The 20,065-nt window shown below is 40.1% G+C and overlaps 1 protein-coding gene across 2 annotated transcripts in view; it reads left to right on the top strand.

The window, feature by feature from the left end:
- The first annotated feature begins 1,045 nt into the window (after window positions 1-1,045).
- The window catches only part of PDLIM3 (PDZ and LIM domain 3), a 35,224-nt gene continuing 16,204 nt past the window's right edge, over window positions 1,046-20,065 (top strand). The window contains exons 1-3 of one of the 2 annotated variants that reach the window (XM_006160461.3): window positions 1,046-1,362; window positions 12,372-12,523; window positions 14,209-14,293. In XM_006160461.3, coding sequence (XP_006160523.1) covers window positions 1,270-1,362; window positions 12,372-12,523; window positions 14,209-14,293 — 330 coding nt within the window. In that variant the 5' untranslated portion in view covers window positions 1,046-1,269. The remainder of the gene's footprint in view (window positions 1,363-12,371; window positions 12,524-14,208; window positions 14,294-20,065) is intronic. The other variant, XM_006160460.3, reaches the window with a different exon arrangement.

The following is a 20,065-nucleotide window of genomic DNA, read 5'->3' as shown; positions in this document are numbered from 1 at the left end:
CTCCCATGTAGCCATCACAGTTCAAATCCTGGACCTGGCAGCTTGAAAATCACACCGGGCACTTGTGCATGTGTGCCCAGAATCCTAGGAGGAGAATGAAGGAGAAGAGATTGTCACATGGCCATCCCCCCAGGGGAGCAATTCCTTACTTTCCCTCTCATATATTGCTTAAGTCGTCACTATAACGCCTGCACCACAGAGATGCTCCGTGAATGCTCCTCCCCTTCCTCTATGAAGTCCCACAAGGCTCAGGGCCCCCTGGTCCACCTCATCCACACTCCTCTGGGTGCCTTCCCTGGCAGCAGCGTCCACCCACGGCAGCCCCACCCCCGTTACTGTGACACTCACGTCCGTGTGTCCACAATATGTCAAGAGACTGAATTTGAAGGAAGTGATGACCCCTCTACTCGTCATTTCTTATATTCTGAAAACATGAATGAACCATCCATTCATACGTACTTCTGGAGGCTTCACTGGATTCGGTGTACACTTGCACATTTGCACATTTAGATTTATTCACTTTTAAAAATAAAGTGTGATACATTTATGTACATAGCAAAGTATATAGTATATATCCAGAAGTATATATAAATATGTACGTATTTTTTAAATGCAGAAAAGCTTATTATTGATTGAGCACTCACTGTGCAGCGCACGCGCAAAAGTAGCTCATTTATTCTCACAGCGAACCTAGAGGTAGGTACCACCACTATCCCTATTTTACCAACATGGAAACTGAGACTTAAGAAGTTAGAGCAACTTGGCGGGAGTCACACCCCCAAATTACTAAGTAACTAGTTGTTTGGATGATGCCTGTGCTTTATTTTAGCGGAAAGTAAAGAGGCTGTGGTTTGACTGCTTTTAGCTTTCAGTAGAGTGCACCGCCAAGCTCCAAGTCCAAGGAAGACGGGGACAGGTGTTACTTTAAGAGCATGATGGAAGTTGTAACCCGAAGCCTCCTCCGCAGCCGCCGCTGAGGGGTCAGGAGGCTGCACCCAGCCCGTGCGCGTCCTCAAGTCCCGCGGGTCTGGCGCGCTCTTACTTCCAAAGTTGGAGCTCTCCTAGGTGGGAGGGAGTGGGGAGGAGGGAGGTCAATGACGTCACTCCAGAGTTGGGATAAAGCTCCCCCGCCTCGGTCGGGGTGAGGACGCTGCCGGGGAGCGGAGTGGGCTGCTGGGGACACTCGCGGTGGGCAGGGCCCCCCTCGCTGCGCAGCACTTGCAGGGAGCCAGGCACCCCCGCCGGAGGAAGGCCGCACCAGGAGGTACCATGCCCCAGAACGTGGTCCTCCCGGGCCCTGCGCCCTGGGGCTTCCGACTCTCGGGGGGCATAGACTTCAACCAGCCTTTGATCATCACCAGGGTAGGTGTCTTCCATTCCCAGACGCGGGCGTCGGGGGAGGCGCGGTGGGTATCCCGGTAGGGGAGAGCGACCGGAGGACCCCGGGGAGGGCCACCGAGACAGTGCGCTGGTGGGTCCTGGACTTCAGGCTCCCACGCGAGGGGCGACAGCAAGTTGGCAAGGCCGGATTTAGAGGGATGCGGAACAAAGTCAGCTCAAGTCCCAGCCCCTATGTCCCCAGCAGCTTTCCGAGGGGAGGTCAGCTGCCTGCGTGATCCCTGGGCTCAAAGAAGCTGGGGGAGTGTGTGCGCACCCTCTGCACTCGGTCTCCCCTCTGCGGAACTGAGAGGGTCCCAGGGACGCGGGAGGGAGGACTGCCACCTTTCCTGGAGCTTGACGCGCATCTGAGCTTGTCTGGATGCAAACTTCAGCCAGGCGCTGTTCGCAGGGCACACCTGAGCTGGTCAAGTTAGAACCGCTCCTATCAACCCAGACAGGGAAAACATTACTCATGTGTATCCCTGAGTTTCCAGGCATTTTCAACAACTATTTTCCAAAGCAGGGAACTTGGCTTAGTGTTCACCATCTATAATTCAAACGACAAGGAAAACGTGCCAGATAATTTAGTTTATCTGGTGACCAGTGGAACGGCTCAGCATAGTAACTCTGAAAACAGTACTTAATTAGTACAGTCGAGCTTTCTCCTTACTTGGTGTTCTTCAGATTGTTGTCTAATTAGGGGGGAAAAGGGTAAAAATGAAACCTCAAGGTTTCTCTCCTGTCGGTAAATTTCTAGAATTAATTCTAAAGCATTATTTGGTCTACTCGATTTTTTTCTAACACAAGTCTTTTTCTTAATAGAAAAATGTTATTTCAGTCACCACAAAGCTTTTAAACCTAATTTAAAGACATAAACTTTCAGAATGCTCTACTTTTATTTTCAGAATATTATACTTTCTCTTGTTCCTACTGTTTCTACCATATTTTATAAATGTACACTTCATAATTTGATCACTCATATAGATTTTGAACAAGGTAATACCTTTTAAATTCTATTCTCTTTATATATGCCTATAAGACAAAGAAGCCAATGTCCTTTTAAAAATATTTTGAAACATGTATTACATAAATGCATACAAGGGAACATTTCAAGCTTTGTTTTACATTTTTCAAAATCATATAAATACATTTGACATGTGTTTTTATATGAGACATAAAATTTTAAATACCCTTAAAAATGTGCTTAAGTAAATTAAGCAGAAAAATACTTCAGAGATCCAGGCCAAGCTATTCCTTTTATAGATATACTAAAGAAAACAGTTTCCATTATCTCCACAAAGAAATATTTTTAGTATCTGCAGTATAGTTTTCATTTGTTTATTTTAAATGAAATAAGCGTTTGAATACTAAAAAAAAAATCACATTTATATTAAATCTTTTTTTTTTTTTGAGAGGTTTTTGCTATAGGGTGTGTGCGCTCGCCAGAAAGTCAGAGAGACGAAAAGCGAAAAATCACCCCCCGGGGGGATGGCCACGCTGCAATCCCTTCTCCTCCATTCTCATCTCAGGCCCTTGGGCAAGCACGCACACGCACCCGGCGTGAGTTTAAGCCACCGAGTCCAGGACTCGAACCATGGTCGACTACATGGGAGTTCAGCGACATAGCCATTACACTAACTGCTGGTCCCACATTTATATTAAATCTTAAAGAAATAATTTTATCACAAAAACATCCTTCAAGGGATTTGTAAAATAAATATTTTGCTGTTACTATGCAACATGTCAATATACTTTATCATATTTTTGAAATTTGAGTTATTGATGTTATAGACCTTTATTTTAAAGCAGTACTTATGTTCTGGAGTTGAACTACAGATGCTATTCATAAATGTATTTGCTATAATAATAATTGTTATTTGGGAAGCCCATTCTACCTTGAATTTCTAACTCATAACTAGCTTGTGTCACTTTTTTTCTGGAGAGGTTTTTGCTATAGGGTGCATGAGCTCACCAGAAAGTCAGAGACAGAGAGACAGAAAGTAAGAAACCACCCGCCCTGGGGAGATGGCCACGCCATTCTCCTCTCAGGATCTTGGGCACGCAAACGCATGCTCCCGACATGAGTTTAGGCCCCCAGGTCTGGGACTCGAACCGCGGTGGACTACATGGGAGTTCAGCGACATAGACATTACGCCAACTACTGGTCTCGCTTGTGTCACTTATTTTGACACTTGGTTCAGTAACAGTTCATGACCAGATGTGATTATTTCATTTGGGTATGCCTTTTCTCTTCAATTGGTTTATCTCCAGGAGTGTAATAAAACTAAACAGTTTTATATCCCCAAAGCCATGTACTTAATAGCTTCTTATTGAATAAATAAATGCATATGCACTTGAACTTTTATAACTTAGTGAACACTTCATTGAAAATATGTCCACTAAAATTGTAAGGATACTGAAAATCATTTGGAAAAAGACCAAAAGTTATTACACACAAAAAAATTTAGTGTTTTATGAAGCAATGGAATTATTTTTTCACTGTGTATGTTTTATGTTATTTTTAAACGTTATGAATCAGGTTGAATAATATGTGTTATATTCTTTTACTTGACATGCATTCTTCTAAGCCCTTACGCCCTCACTTAAATCTCACAATAATTCTAGTAGTGGTCACATCCCCTTTAGCAGATGAGGAGAACAAGGTACCAAAGGTTTATTAACCTTCCGGGGAGCATAAGCGTTGGGATAGGATTTAATGCCAGGCCCTTCTACTTCCAGTGCCTGCTTTCTGAAGTCCACACATCCACAACATTTCACTTATTTTAAGCTTTTATTTTTTCACATGTACAAGAGAGGAAGAGACCCTCAACAGAATATTGCCATGCCATCACCCCCTTCCCCAGACCTCCAGTTTTTCAGGCACTTGCTCCCGTGCCCATGAGTCCAGCGTGTTTTCAGGCCCACCCAGGAGGCATCTGACCTCTGGGCTGACCACTCAGCTTCCAGCTGCAGATCACTTTGCTGCTGTGCCACCACTGGGCCTAGTCTGGTATTTCTAAATAGCATCCATTTCATCACTGGTCTTGCTGACTTTATGCCTTCAAGATCTACCACTTTTTGTTTTGCCTACCATTGTCTCTAGGCAATATTTCATAACCTCACACTTAGACATTTGTCTCCTTCTCCAGTTCGCCCTGCGTATTCTTACCAGTTCCTTTGGAAAATGCAAAGTTGCTCTTGTCTCTCCCATCCCAAAAAATCCTTCAATGGCATCATTAGCTTATAGAGAATAAAATTCATGACCTTTAGCCTGGCGCTCACGGCTTTCAATATCTATCATCCCCACTTGAGTTTCTGACTTTATTTCCTCCCTCTCTCTCTTTCTCGCTCCCTTTCTTCCTCTCACCCCATACCCAGGCAGTGGTGCCAGTACTGTAGACTACATGTGGTTTCCTCAACACGTCTTCGCGCCTGGTTCCACTTTCCCCCAGAAGAGTTTTCCCCACACCAAGTCTCTGTTCTCTATGCCTGGGAAAATCCATTCAAATGTCATCCCCCCAGTCTTCTAATAGCAATCATTTCATCCTTTGTTACCATGGCTTTTGGCCTTTGACCTCTTCTTATACCATGCCTTGCACTTCGGATGTTTGCATACATCTGTATTCCACCAGATTGCAGGCTCCTTGAAGGGTGGAAATGGTCTAATTTGGGGCTACCTGATGTCCACCACAGTGTCTAGTACATCTTACAGAATAAATACAGACAGGGACCAGCAGTTAGCATAATGGCTATGTCGCTAAACTCCCATGTAGCCGATCACGGTTCGAGTCCCAGACCCACTGGCTTAAACTCATGGGCGCATGTGCGTGCATGCCCAAGATCCCGAAAGGAGAATGAAGGAGAAGGGATTGTGGCGTGGCTATCCCCCCTGGGGGGTGATTTCTCGCTTTCTATCTCTGTCTCTCTCTGTCTTTCTGGTGAGCACACACGCCCTATAGCAAAAAAACTCTCAAAAAAAAAAAAAGAAGAAATACAGACTAAAGATGAATGATTGATTAAATAGTTCACTTTTTACATGGCTTTTTTTATAAGTAGGTAGTGATTGTGTTTTCAAAAATATTTCTAAATAAAAGTTAAGTAAGGAGTGTTTTATGATTAGTTTATCTTTCTGTTTTAAATAAGTTCTTAAGGATGCAAAGCATTGAAATACTAATATTTATACTTACAAGCATGAAAGGTCCCATATATGAGACGTGTTTCCTCAAGTCCATTAAATCCATCTCAGTCCTCCTGCAGGCTGGACCCTCCCTTCCTGGCCTCACACTATACGGATGCAGACTAGAGCATGCTTCTAGACAAAAAAGTCCCAAGCAGGGTTTCTGGGAGGGTGACAAATGTAACTCTCTCCATCAATTGAAATTACAGTTCACAAAATTAGGACAGAAGGTCTTCACCCCATACTTGTTCACAATTCAGTAATCTGCCAAGCAAATCCTTGTGTCATTTTTTAAAAATCAAAAGTAAGGTAAATTAAATACTAGATATCTCAATAGATTTAGCAATTGGTTGCTATACACACGATGTATAGGAAAGCAATCTCTGGACAATAAGGATTCTTTGCTGTGTATAAAAAAAACTAAGTCTCCGTTGTCTAACTGAGGGAAGGAAGTTATTTCAAACACCATTCTGCATTGATGATGAGTATTAATAAAATTAACTTTTTCTGGGGGCCAGTAGAAGGCACTGGACTCCCACATGGTCAACAGGAATTCAAGTCCCAGGCCCAACAACTTGAAAAATCACACCACTGGGCCAGCAGATGGAGTGGTGGTTAAGGGCACTGGACTCCCATATGGCCGACCATGGTTCGAGTCCCAGACCTGGCAGTTTGCCTTCTCTCTTTCTCTCCTTTTCTCTTTCTGGCTCTGTTCCTCTCTAGTCAAATTAAAATAAGTAAATGAATGAATAAAGTTAAATAAAGTAATTCTTAAGGAAAAGAAAAACTCTTTAAAAGAAAATCACACCAGGCATGTGCACGTGTGCGTGTGTCCAAAATCCCAAGAGGAAAATGGAGGAGAAGGGATTGCAGCTTGGCCATTCTCTCCCTCCCCCGTGGGGTGGTGATTTCTTACTTTCCCTCTCTCTGTCTCTCTCTCTGTCTCTCTTCAGCGAGTGCATGCACCCTATCTCAATAACCTAAAAAAAAAAAAGTGAGAGAGAAAGAACTATTTTACAAAAGTGTCTTAAGAATTACATAAGGGTTCTCCATAATAATACAATACTAACAATACAACAATAGTTCCTATTCCTGAGTGCACGTTAGAATCACCCAGATTACTTATGAAAACACCCATGTCCACGTGCCATTTGCAGAGATCCTGGCGTAACTGGCACAGAGCATGTCTCTAGAAATGGCCTTTGCAGCCAGGTGCTGGTGGGCCAGGTGCCAGTTGGAACATGTGGGTTTATTTGCTAAGCAGTGAGGAGCAGCTGAACAGTGGGGCTTCTCATGAGCCGGATCATGCCTGCAGTGCCGCCTCTCAGTATACTTTCTTGCTCCATACTATTTCAATCGTTTTTATTTGTAACATAAAAATCGTATCAGGACTGTATCTTGGACTTCCCTTTTATCTCTCACAGTAAATAGGATACTCCAGATACTTTAAATGTGTTTTAAATTAGTTTTTTTTTTTTTTTTTTTTTGTCCTAAGTGGACCCATGTAAGAGGTTGATGTGAATAAGAGAAATCCTCTGAGGCTCTTCTCACTTGTTAAAAACACAAATTTCCTGGCTCTCTCCTAGAGATTATCCCAGGCATCTGGGGGAGAACCAGGGCGCTTATGTTTAAAAAAGGACCCTAAGTGATTCTTCTTTTTTTTTTTTAATAATTATTTATTTTATTTTATTGATTGATTCATTTATTTTAATTTGACCAGAAAGAGAAAGAGGAAGAGAGGGAAAGTGAGAAAGCAAGCCACCAGGTCTGGGACTCAAACCGTAATCGGCCACAGAGGAGTGTCCAGCACCTTAACCACCATGCCACCTGCTGGCCTTCTTAAGTGATTCTTATAACCAGACAAGTTTGAGAACAAGTGACTAACTGTAGTGCTATGTCTAATTATTTTCCTAGTACTTTTTAGTACTTTTTTTTTAGGTTTTTGCGATAAAGCATGTATGCACACTGAAGAGAGACAGAGACATAGAGAGGGAAAGTGAGGAATCACTCCCCACCCCGAAGGCGGATGGCCATGCAGCACTCTCCTCCACTCTCCTCTCAGGATTTTGGGCATGCATGCAAGCACGCAAATGGCGTGATTTTTTTTTTTTGTAGAGATATTTTTTGCTAAAGGTCATGTATGCTCACCAGAGAGACAGAGAGAAACAAAGAGACAGAAAGAGAGAAATCATCCCCTAGAGTGGATGATCACACAGCAATCTTTTCTCTTCCATTCTCCTCTAGGGATTTGGAGCATGCACGCACACATACCCAGCGAGAGTTTTAAGCCACTGGGTGCAGGACTCAAACCACAGTCAACTATGTGTGAATCCAGTGACCTAACCATTATGAAATCCGCTGGTCCGAACGGCCTGATTTTAAGCTGCTGGGTAGGGACTCAAACTGTGTCTGGCCATGTGAAATCCACCACACCACCTTAACCATCACGCCACCTGCTGGTCCTCTATTACTTTCAATATTTCAGACTCTCATGAGCCTACATAATAAACTATCCATTGAAAAGTCTATGCCTCATTTTATCTATCTCTCCTCTTCTTTGGAAAAACATAGTAATAATAACTGTGAGCAATAATATAAAGTAGTAACATAAGAATAGTATTATGATATAAAGAAACACTGGAAAATAATAGATTCTTATGATTATACAGATAGTTTAAATTTAGCCGTCATTTTCTGGACACTAGCCTAGCTGAACTTGAAAACTAGGATGAATAAGGACATCACGTTTTCTCCTTCTTCATCCCTCTCTCTACTCAATGCCATAATCCTCCAGCCTCCAGTAGTTGTTTTTGTTTTTTGGGGGGTTTTTTGTGTTTTTTTTTTTTGCCATAGAGTGGGTGCCAACATGCCCCTTCATCTCTCTCTATAAATCCTCTGTCTTTCTTATCAACTTCTTCTTGGAGATCCCAAGACAGCAATTACCAGATTGAATACAAAGTTAGAAGTGGCTTCTGACCATCACTGTCAACCACCTTCCCTAGTTGACTATTGAAATAGCTGCTGACAGCTGCTCCCAACTTACTAGGAAGCCATGGATCAGTTAACACTGCTTCTCTGAAAAACAGAAACAGCCTTGTTTGTCCAGCCCATCTGAGGAGTTATTGTATTAATTAAAGGTACGAGAAAGAACTTTGCAAATATAACATTTTCCATAAATTTAAGATGTATTATTAACTTTTGTAGTAATACTATTAATAAATATTAGAAATATGCAATATAGAAGATCCTCAAGTTAAATATTCAATATCTAAGTTCAATATCTAGATATAAAATATCTATTAAACTTAATATTCAAAATCTAAGTTCAGAAGTCTCTGTTTAAAATGTTGTGGACACATACACACATAACCCTACCTTCTACTCATTCTAGCCAGTACTTAAAAAGCATGCTAGGTTTTACTAAATAAGGATTGAGTGTTATATAACCTGTGTCTATAAAAGTATATCAGAAAAGCTAAGTGAGGCTTTAAAAGCAAACACACTGAGCTTCATGTTTTAACTCAAAGAAAAGCAAAGTTTAAAAATAGAAAATACTAATTTTACCAAATTATAGCCAGATAAAATTTAAAGTTTAAGGTGTTTTTATCCCTACAAGTCATTTTTGGATGGAAGCTTTTGTTCTTCTAACAGTTCTGGGTCTGAGAGAATTTCTAAATAAAAAACAGCTATGAAATGTCCCACAAAAGCAAAGATTTATTATATCCCAGCTGTCTCCATTCAGCCCCTATCAACAATTCCTATTAGAAATTACCATTATCTAGGAGCTAGTAGGTGGTGTGGTGGTAAACAGGCTCTGCACTCCAACATGGCCAATCCCATGGTTTGAGTCCCAGACCTGGTGGCTTGTTTCCTCTTTTCCCTTTCTCTCTCTCTCTCTGTCTCTCTCTGGTTGAATTAAAAATAAATAATAATAAAAAATAAAATTAAATAAATAAATAATTTTTAAAAAGAAATTATCATTATCACCACAGTGCCATGATTATAGAAAGAAAATTAGTGCAATAAACATTTTAGTGATAAGATTAAAGATCAAGGACACATGAGAATTTATTATTTGAGCACTTTTATTTATTTAGGCGAACTTGAATCTCCGTTAAACCCACAAAGTTAAATCAATAGCTAGGATAAACAAAGGGAAAAAATGAATTAATGGCTTATCCTCAAGGAAAACATCAGGAATACTCTAGTTTATTCTAAATAATGGGAACCTCCAAATATAACAATGATAGGTAGATATTAATAGCCATTATTTGGGGGAATGTAAGGACTAGCACTTTTTGTTTTATAAGTATTGATTTAAATTTCCTTTTTTTTCCTTCTTCAATTATTCAATCATTCTAAACACAAGCTTATACATTATGAAGCATTAGAAATATATGTAATATGATAGATGTCTTCAAGAGCTTCTAGTATAGTTGGAAAGACAGATAATACACAAGTAAACATATTAGTCAAATAGATTTCATGAGGATAATTAGGGTATAAAGATGAAGAATGGTGTGGAAAGAGACTGGAGCAGTTACTTCAAATGTTTAGGGAACTTTCTTTGAGAACATAAAATTTGACCCTAGATTCAGAGGATGAGAAGGAGCCACCAGATAAAAAGTGGAGAGGAGGACTTCAGACAGAAAGAGCAATGTATCTGAAGCTCCAAAGAGGTTACAAACTTGGCCTACATGAGGAACTAAAAGGAAAACAGAATAAATACAGCACCATGAATGAAGAGAAGCAGGAATGGTATAAGATAATATTAGATAAGTTGACAGGATAAGACCTATGTGAGGTGTAGCAGAGATAAAGAGTTGAAATTATCCAGAAAAAATCAAGAGAATGCATAAGGATCAAAAGAATCATCTAACTGGATACTCAACATAGTAATAACTTGAAATTTTCTATTTTAAACTTTCAAAATATAAAAAACATATCTTACCATATCCTTATATAGTCCTTTTATCCTTCTACTCTTCTCCCCCCCCAAAAAAATGTGAATTTCTTATAAAGAGCATAAAATAGGATTTTGTATTTTAACCCAGTTTGACACTCTGTTTTTTAACTAGTATGTTTAGACCATTTACATTTATTATAATTACATACATGACTTAATTAAAAACTTCCATCTTGTTGTTTTCTGTCTGTTCCATTTGTTCTTTCATGGAGAAGAGACTACCAATACATATTCCCTGTATCTGTGGTTCCCAGGAGTGCTACACACTCACACTAACTCAGCCTTAACCTTTAACAACTCATTAATAATTTTACCTGAATTTTTCTTAATAGCTAGTAGTGTTTACATTTTTCTCTATGCTCTGCTACATCCTCACATTTTGTATTTCCTTGGAGGTATCTATCTTTCCTTAGATTTTAGGTTCACTCCCTACAATTTCAGCTCTCCGAAGAAGTCAAAAAAGCTGTAGGTTGTATATTGTTTGGCTTCTTCTTGTGAGTACAGAATTGATTCTGTGTCCAGATTTTTATACTGTAGGCACCCTGTCTTAATTCAAGCTATTATATTATAGAAAATGCAATGGCCTGGTTGGGTTACAAACAATGGAAATTTATTTCTCACGGTAATGGAGGCTAGACATCTGAGATCAGAGTACCACCATGGTCAGATTCTGGTGAGGGCCCTCTTAAGACTTACAGACAGTTAACTTCTTGTTATTTCTTCGCATAGTAGAGAGACAGCTAAGAACTCCATCTGGGGTCTCTTTTATAAGAGTACTAATCCTCTTCATGAGAACTTCGTACTCCTGATTTAACTGATTTCCCAAGGCCATACCTCCAAATACTATCACAGTAGGGGTTAGAATCTCAACATATGAATTTGAGGATGACATAAACATTCAGTTTATTGCAAGCTATTCATATGAGTTTTGAAGATGGGAAATTATAGGGACACCAAAGCAGTTTAAATTCAAATATAAAAGTTGCCTAATTATAATAAAACCCTACTCTCTATATAGAGTTCTGAGTGACCAAAAAAAAAAAAGAACTAAACTAAAAAACAAATTATTTATTTAAAACAGAGAAAATATTTTTCAGCCAGGGGGTTATAAATGTTTTAGAAGAGATTAATAGGTGCAATGATCAATAAAGTGTGGTTAGTAAGAAACAAAATTATTTAACCTGATCGGAAATAATGCTAACATAATTGATCAACTGAGAATTATTTTAAGTCAAGTTTAAGATTTCCTGCCCAATGAAACATTAAAACTGCTACCATGGTGGTTAAGATGGCAGAATCCCACATGGCAACTGCACAGTTTGAGTCCCAGACTGGGCAGCTTGAGAGGCTTGCCAGGAATGTGTGTGCATGCTTAAAATCCCAAGCAGAGAATGGAGAAGAAGGGATTGTGGCATGGCCATCCCCCTGGGAGTGTTTTCTCACTTCTCTGTTTCTCCTTGTCTCTGTCTCTCTCTCCTTCCCCATAGCCAAAATTTGAAGAAAAAAAAAAAGTTACTTTGCTTGGGCAGGCAGTATGGCTGGAGGTTAAGGCTACTGATCCCACATGGCTATCCCAATGTTGGAGTCCTGAATCCAGAAGCTTGAGAAACACACCAGGCCCCTGTCCATACCCATCCAAAATCCCAAAAGGAAGGAGAGATGGAGAAGGGATTGCAGCATGACCTTTCCCCATGGTTTCTTCTCTCCCTGTCTTTCTACCTCTTTCTGGTGACCACACATGCCTTCTAGCACAACAAAAAAGTTACCATGCTAAAATACGAATGCGAAGCACAAACCTCAAGGCATTGCAGGGTGTTAGTTTCTAATTGGTGTCATGATTTCTTCCAGATTACTCCAGGAAGCAAGGCGGCAGCTGCCAACCTGTGTCCTGGCGATGTCATCCTGGCTATCGATGGCTTTGGTACAGAGTCCATGACTCATGCAGATGCACAGGACAGGATTAAAGCAGCAGCACACCAGCTGTGCCTCAAAATTGACAGGTGCTCCGTAATTACCGGTGTTAAAATTTGATCTGTTTTGCAGGCAAACCTGAGCCAGCACTATAAATGGTTTCAGCCTCCCAGGGAGAAGTAGTGTCATGGGACCTAGAATGTGGACAGACTTTTTCTTCAGTTTGTTCTTCACTAAAGTCTGTCAATCTGGTAGTTGTTGACAGACTGTTTATAAAAATAATTTCCTGGAATGTCAAAATACGGAAGAGGCCAAAAGAATTTTTTTCTTGTACTTAACACAGTTAATTGACTATAAAAATAGAACCACATAAACACGGAGAAGCATGAGTAGCTGTACTGCTGTTCTCATCATGATACAGAATGGAATGAAATAAAGAGAATCTCCTAAAATAATTTTTTTCCCTTAAAAACATCTCTCAAAAATTTCTTCAAAAATCTCTCTCTTGAGAGATTTTTGCTATAGGCCATGTGCACTTGCCAGAGCGATACAGAGAAGACAGAAAGACAGAAAGTGAGACATCACCCTCCAGGGGGGATGGCCACACAGCAATCCCTTCTCCTCCACTCTCTTCTCAGGATTTTGGGCACACGCATACATGTACCCAGCGTGAGTTTTAAACCACCGGATCCAGGACTCAAACCACAGTCAACTATGTGGGAGTCTAGTGACATAACTAATATCCTATATGCCTTTGACTGTTTTGCACAGGATTTGGTTGAAAAGATTTATGAGTTACAAGCATACATGTGCACATGAATGTGTAAGATAAAAAAAAAACTAAGAAATTGAACTTGATCTCTATCAGAGCCCTGATCTAAAATGGTATCATGAAAGTACTGACCTGTTATAGGGGTGTGGTCAGTGCATTTATCCTGTTGCTATTGTATTCACAATTTTCCCTGCTGTGGTAAGGAAGGGCTCAGTTAATCAACCAATGTGTATTTCATGGTATGAAACAGCCTCCTTCTCTATGTATAAGTGTGTTCTTGCCAAGTACCAAGTCCTGTAGGAGCCACATGGTCCCAGGGAGATGTATGAGAAGGGTGGGGCAAGACACATTTCCTTGATGATGACAGCAAATCTACCTGGCAGACCACCCACTGGCTCCTGGGCAGCCTGGGTAGAGTAGGAAGTAGGGGGACCTAAGGAGTTTGCCTATGGTCACCTGCAGGGGAGGCCTCCAGCATCCCCCTCTCTTGTACTGTCTTCCACATGCGATAGAGAATTACTTTCTCTAAAAGCTGCACAATATACTCTGGGCAGTTCTGATCAATTCTAGATTCCCCAGAAAGATCTTTAAAAGGCATGACAAATGTGATGGAGAAATATAGAACAATAAGACGAACTATTGCTTGTGTTTAAATAACAGGGCTACTAGTATTTTCATATACAGAATGGAAAATTGAAGTATACTAAGACCAGAAGCATACCGTATGGGAAGAGGGTGGGAGAAGGAAGAGAGTAAGGAAAGACCTTAAGGAGAAAAATAAAGAGGCGAAACATTTATAGGACACAGAAATAATTATAATCTGCTAATGATAACGTGTATAGTATCCCCGAGTGGACTGGTGTGAAATGGATTCATGCTGGAAAAGTCACTTTACAACCTAAGAGATGCATAGCAATTGAATATATAAAATAAATTAAAAGAAAAGAAAATATATTTTAAAAAAAGAATTAGGAGTTTATGAACTTTGTGTTTACCTTGCAGGGCGGAAACCCGCTTATGGTCTCCACAGGTATCTGAAGAAGGGAGAGCTCATCCTTTCAAAATCAACCTAGAATCAGAACCACAGGTATGGACTTTAGAGTTAATGATATTGCACTGTATTTCCTTCTAAATGATGGGTGGGAGGTGCCTTCCAAGAGGAGGAGGAGACAAATATAAAAATTACAAGTCACCAGGTGAAGCAGTTGTCTGGTTTATACTCTGGTATTCATTTATATTATCCTCATTTTCTCACATCCAGAAAATAAAAACAAATATGCTTAAGAGCATATCTTCTTAAAAAGACAAATATGTTCTCATCAGGAAGGATTTGGCTAAATCTACACTGAGTTCACTTTTTTTGTTCTCGTGATAGACTTCTGCCACATGTCTAGGAAGTAATTTAAAAGTTTAAATCGCTAAACTTCTCATTAACTTTCTTCATTATTATTACAAAGGTCATTACAAATTACATTGGATTAAAGCTTTATTTACAGTTAAGATACAATTTCCCCAGGAGGAGACCAGACACATTCTGTGTATTATAATCTTTAGCAGGAACAAGTCTATTGGCTTTTTATCCTAGATGGAAGAACATAAAAATAGTGCCCACCACTTGAAACGAGTGTATCTAATCCAGTAGGTGCTAGAACATCCGCTTTTAAGGTCTTCACTCAGATCTTATTTGGTATCCTTCTTTAATTCCCATTCTGGCATGCTCTGATTAAGTTAACTCTAGGAAAAGAGTTTGCATTATGTTCTCATGGTGATTATCTGTCTCTGCCTCTCAATTACAAAAAATAAAGGATTTTCCCTTGAGGAAATGCTATCTAATAAACTAAATTAATGTAATAATCGGAGCCTTATCTGACTATGTCTGCTTTCTAAAGATTAAAAAATAAAAAAAGAACCTGAAATTGAATCAAATCTCAATTGTGAGATACTAAAAAAATCTAATTAAGAAAAAGATTTAAATCTTCTATTGAGCAGCTCCCAAGGCTTCGAATACAGAAATATAACTTTAATATCCTTTTTGAAACAAGTATTTCTACTAAACTGATTAGATAGTCCCAGCATGTAGTTTTTTAATATACCAAACAAAAATGAACCAAAGATATAGTTATCATTTATGCTTTAGAGTGCTTCTCTGGGATTGTCACTTCCTGAATTTGCCCTTCAAGTTTCCTACTTGTATTCATAAGCCTCTGGGTTTTTTTCTGTGTAAAAAAATGTGAAGGTACTCCAAAAGGTTTATTTGAAAAAAAAAGTGGAATTAAAATACAATTTTATTTTGGTACACACCAAAAAATATCAAAATCCATGCAGTTTTCTGATAACACACATTTTTCCATCAACTTCTTGAAGGCTCCTTGTAGGTACAGAATAACATAAGTGTATGTATCTTATAGAAGTTCTCAAAGATTTAAATAAAGTAACACAAAAAAAGAAGTTGGGGGAACCAGCAGTTAGCGTAATGGCTATGTCGCTGGACTCCCATGTAGACGACCACGGTTCGCGTCCTGGACCCGGTGGCTTAAAACTCACGCTGGACGTGTGTGCGTGCGTGCCCAAGATCCCGAGAGGAGAATGGAGAAGGGATTGCGGCGTGACCATCCCCACTGGGGGGTGCTTTCTCGCTTTCTGTCTCTATGTCTCTCTCTGTCTGTCTGGCGAGTGCATGCGCCCTATAGTGAAAACTTCAAAAAAAAAAAAAAAAACTACGTAAAAAAAAAAAAAAAAAGAAGAAGTTGGCACAGTAGTCTCAAAAACAAATATATAAATCAAAACAAACTTAGATGGGGCCATCAGATGGCATAATGGTTACATCACATGTAGTTGACCATGGTTTGAATCCTGGACTTGGTGGCTTAAAACTCATGCCAGGTGCGTGTGCGTGTGCGTGCATGCCCAAAGGAGAAGGGATTGTGGCATGGCCATCCCCCTGGAGGGATGATGTCTCACTTTCTGCCTCTCTGTCTCTCTCGTAAGTACACATGCCCAATAGCAAAAATCTCTCGCAAAAATGATTTTTTTTTTTAAGTTGGCTCATTCAATCGTCCATAGAGCTACTTAGAAAAGCGATGGCTCTTGTCAGAGTTAGTGCAGTAGCCCACTGCCTCCAGATGCTCGGAAGGCCTCCCAGCCTTTCTCGTGCTGAGATAGGACGCTGCCTATGCGGCAGGACTCCTGAGAGGTCAGGGATGGCTTCTTCCTGATTAGTACAAAGGTCATGACAAATTACTTCGGATTAAAGCTTTCTGTTCAGTTAAAATGCTACTTCCCCAGGAGAAGAAACATTCTGAGTACTATAATCTTTAGACGGAACAAGTTTATTCGGTTTTTACCCTAGAGTTAATTTTTTTAAAGATTTATCATATTTATTTATTTTCTCCATGAGCAAGAGAGACAGAGAAACAGCACCCACACCGAGATTCCCGTGCCAGGATCCGCCCCTAGCTTCAGCCACCCCTGGCCATGGGGAAGTGTCCAGCACAAACCTGGAACCTCCCCATCTGGGTCAGCCTCACAGAGCACCACTCTTTACCACTTGGCCATCATCCAGTCCTGTCCTACACTCTTAACTGAAAGGAATGTAGAGTTTGAGCCTAAAACCTGCTAAAGAGGAGAAAGAGTCAAACACTGAATATTCGCGAAGGCAATTCCTTCACACAGAGCCAGCCACCTGAGGCACAGCCAGCTGCTTGAGAATTAGCTGACAATGGAATGGAAGGAACTGCAGGCCCTAAAGAGAAACCGTGCATTTTCTAACATTGTCGGGGCCAGTCCTGGGAACCAACCCTCAGGATGGTATTCTGCCACCATCCCCAGCTGTTGTGTTGCATAAGTGATCTTGAAAGTTCTGTGGGATCAATGGTCAGGGAAGATGTCCCACTCTTTAGGATAAGTGAGCCAAAGATAAGAAGGACAGGACAGATAATACATGGAGTTAGAAGGGGTCTACACGCTGATGGTGGCTCAGCCAGGCACACTAGGTTTGTTGGTAAATAATAACACCTCTAATTGCTTCTTCTTTGATAGAGAAAATGAGGGAAAGATGAAAAAATAAAGATCTCAAGGCAGAACTGCACTCGTATTTAGCACATTGCAGTGATGCCAAGCCTACCTGCTTCCTCCCACCTTCATCAATTTGTTAGCGGCAACATATGAGAAAAGAGACTATATGATCCTTAAAAAAGTAAAATGGGGCCAGTAGGTGGCACAGATATTGAGGCAGCTGGAACCTGGCCTCTCCATGGTTCGAGTCCCAGACCCAGTGGCTTGAAAATCACACTGGGCACATGTACATGCATGCCCAAAATGCCAAGAGGAAAGTGGAAGAGAAGGGATTGCAGCATGGCCATCCTATCAGGGGGTGATTTCTCATTTTCTTTCTCCCTCTGTCTCTCTGAAGAGTGCACATGCTCAATGGCAAAAATCTAAAAACTTAACTAAGTAAAATGGAATTTAAGGTCTAAATATATGTATTTATAGACCACCCAGCCTCTTATTATCAGCAGGTCATAGCTGATATATCTATATTATTATCTATCTTTCTGATAGAATTCATTTCCTTATCTTGAGGTATAGTGAACCCTTTAACAAGTTACTTTTCTATTAAGATTTTCTAATTTTTGAAACTCAATTTCATCAAGATGAGATGGACTCTGACAGATTTTGCCAAAGTGCCTCATCTTGAGATCTTTAATCATACCTGCCATCTCCCATTTTGGCATGTAGGTGACCCAGCAAGGATTTATTACGCACTAGATAATTTTAGATCCCGATGGGAGCCTGTATTTTGCTAACATGTCTCCAGAATTGGAGTTTAAGGGTGATTCTGAGTTGTTAAAGATATAATCTAATTTTAAATACTCCAACCTCTTCTCAGTCTTGTATTGGCCAATTCTTCCTGCATTTTGGAGTTGAAAATATGAATATGATCCTACAATTGGGGAGGGAGGATAAGACTAGTTTAAAAAAAAAAAACGATGAAGCTTAGGTTAAGGGCTAGAACAGCATCACACAGAGCTGTGAAATATTGTATTAGTTTCTTACTGGCGTCCTTTCTGAGAGGCAAGTACTGGAAAGAAACATAGATAAGAACAATTACAGAATTCAGTAGGTGGCATAGAGAATAAGGCACTAGTTCTCACATGGCTGGCTTCATGGTTTGAGTCCCAGACCCTGCAGCTTGAAAATCACACTAGGCACATGCACATGCCTAAAATCCCAAGAGGAGAATGGAGAAGGGATTGTGGCATGGCCATCCCCCTTGGGGGCGAGGAGGTGATGGAACGATTTCTCACTTTCTCCCTCTCTATCTCTGGTGAGCACACACACTGTGTAATAAAAACTTTTAAAAAGAGTTCAGTTCTTTTCCTAGTGGACTGAAGAATCGCTCCTGTTTATGAGACTCTCAGGTTAGATTGTTCCATGGCCAATTCACATAGCAAGGTACTTCTTGGCAGATACTCTCCACACAAGATGGCTGAATCTCAATGAATCCTTAAAATGGTGTAGCATATACTATACAACAAAATGTGCTTAGAAAAATCAAATAGTGAATTTTTAAAATTATTTTATTTAACTTTATTTTAATTTGACTAGAAAGGAACAGAGTGAGAGAGAGAGAAAGAGGATGAGGAACCACAAGTCCAGAACTTGAATCACAGTTGGCCATGCACCCTTAACCACCATGCCACCTGCCAGCCCCTAAAATAATGAATTTAACTTGTGAGTAGAGAGTGAAGAAGAGTTAAGCTATGCTTATGTTTGTCTTGTCTTTTCTTCTTCTTCTCTCTCTCTCACTCTCTTTTTTCCAAAGAGAACTCCACAAATAAAACAACCTTCTGGACAACAAAATGTGTCAGTCTGAAAAATAAATGTAATTAATATATTGTGGTGTTTTTAAGAATTTTTTTTGGTTTTGGGTTTTTGTTTTTTGTTTGTTTGTTTGTTTGTTTGCTATAAGGGCACATGTGCAACACAGAGAAAGACAGACAGAAAAAGCCACCAAGGTCTGGGACTCGAACCTCAGCTGACCATATGGGAGTCCAATGACATAACCATTACGCCATCCGCTGGTCCCAATATATTGTGTTTTAAGATGTCGTTGTAGACAAATAGTAAAATGCCATGGACAAAACTTGAGTTTGTTTTCGCTTTGTTTTGTTTTTTTCTCAACCCAAGTCAAACTTTTATTGCTGGTGGCAGGCCACTATATCTTACCACCCAAGCCCAGCCACAGAAAACTGGCCTTTTCCCCTGTACATACACTTATGCTTGGGGAAAAATGTTTTAGACAGTTATAGTAATCATTGCTATAAAATTGTAACATCTAGATTTTTAAATTTTTTGTTACATAGGGAAGCCTTGTTTTTATGAATTTAGACTTGAATTTTAGGCTTTATGGGACCTTAGAAGCTGTGTAGGTCAACCTCCAGCAACTGAATAAACTCCTTCCACACACACCTGACATGGCCTATGAGGGGCTTAAACATGTGTCTATAAAAAGCATTACTCTAGAGAACATGTATGTTGTTAGGGCCCTTTATCATTCTTGAAATATGACATTATCACATAAGCCATCACCCTCGTCTTTGTTTAATGCCAGCTGAACAACTCAAAGGTATAATGTGCCTCTTACAATACAAGAAAGGCGCTCTTCAGAAACAAATGGTTCTTTTCTAAACATGGCTAAAGTTGTCTCCACTTCCATATAAAGAATTGCCTTCTTGGCACGGGTTTGATAATAGGATGTACTCACGCACAGTCAAGAGGGTATGGGATAAAGTCGTTTCATTTTTTCATGAAATAACTTTGATCTACGATCTTTTAAGAACTGGAAGGAACCTACACG

This window comes from Tupaia chinensis, unplaced genomic scaffold, assembly GCF_000334495.1.
Source record: "Tupaia chinensis unplaced genomic scaffold, TupChi_1.0 Scaffold000685_1, whole genome shotgun sequence".
Taxonomy (NCBI): domain Eukaryota; kingdom Metazoa; phylum Chordata; class Mammalia; order Scandentia; family Tupaiidae; genus Tupaia; species Tupaia belangeri.
This window is presented reverse-complemented; position numbering and strand designations above follow the sequence as displayed.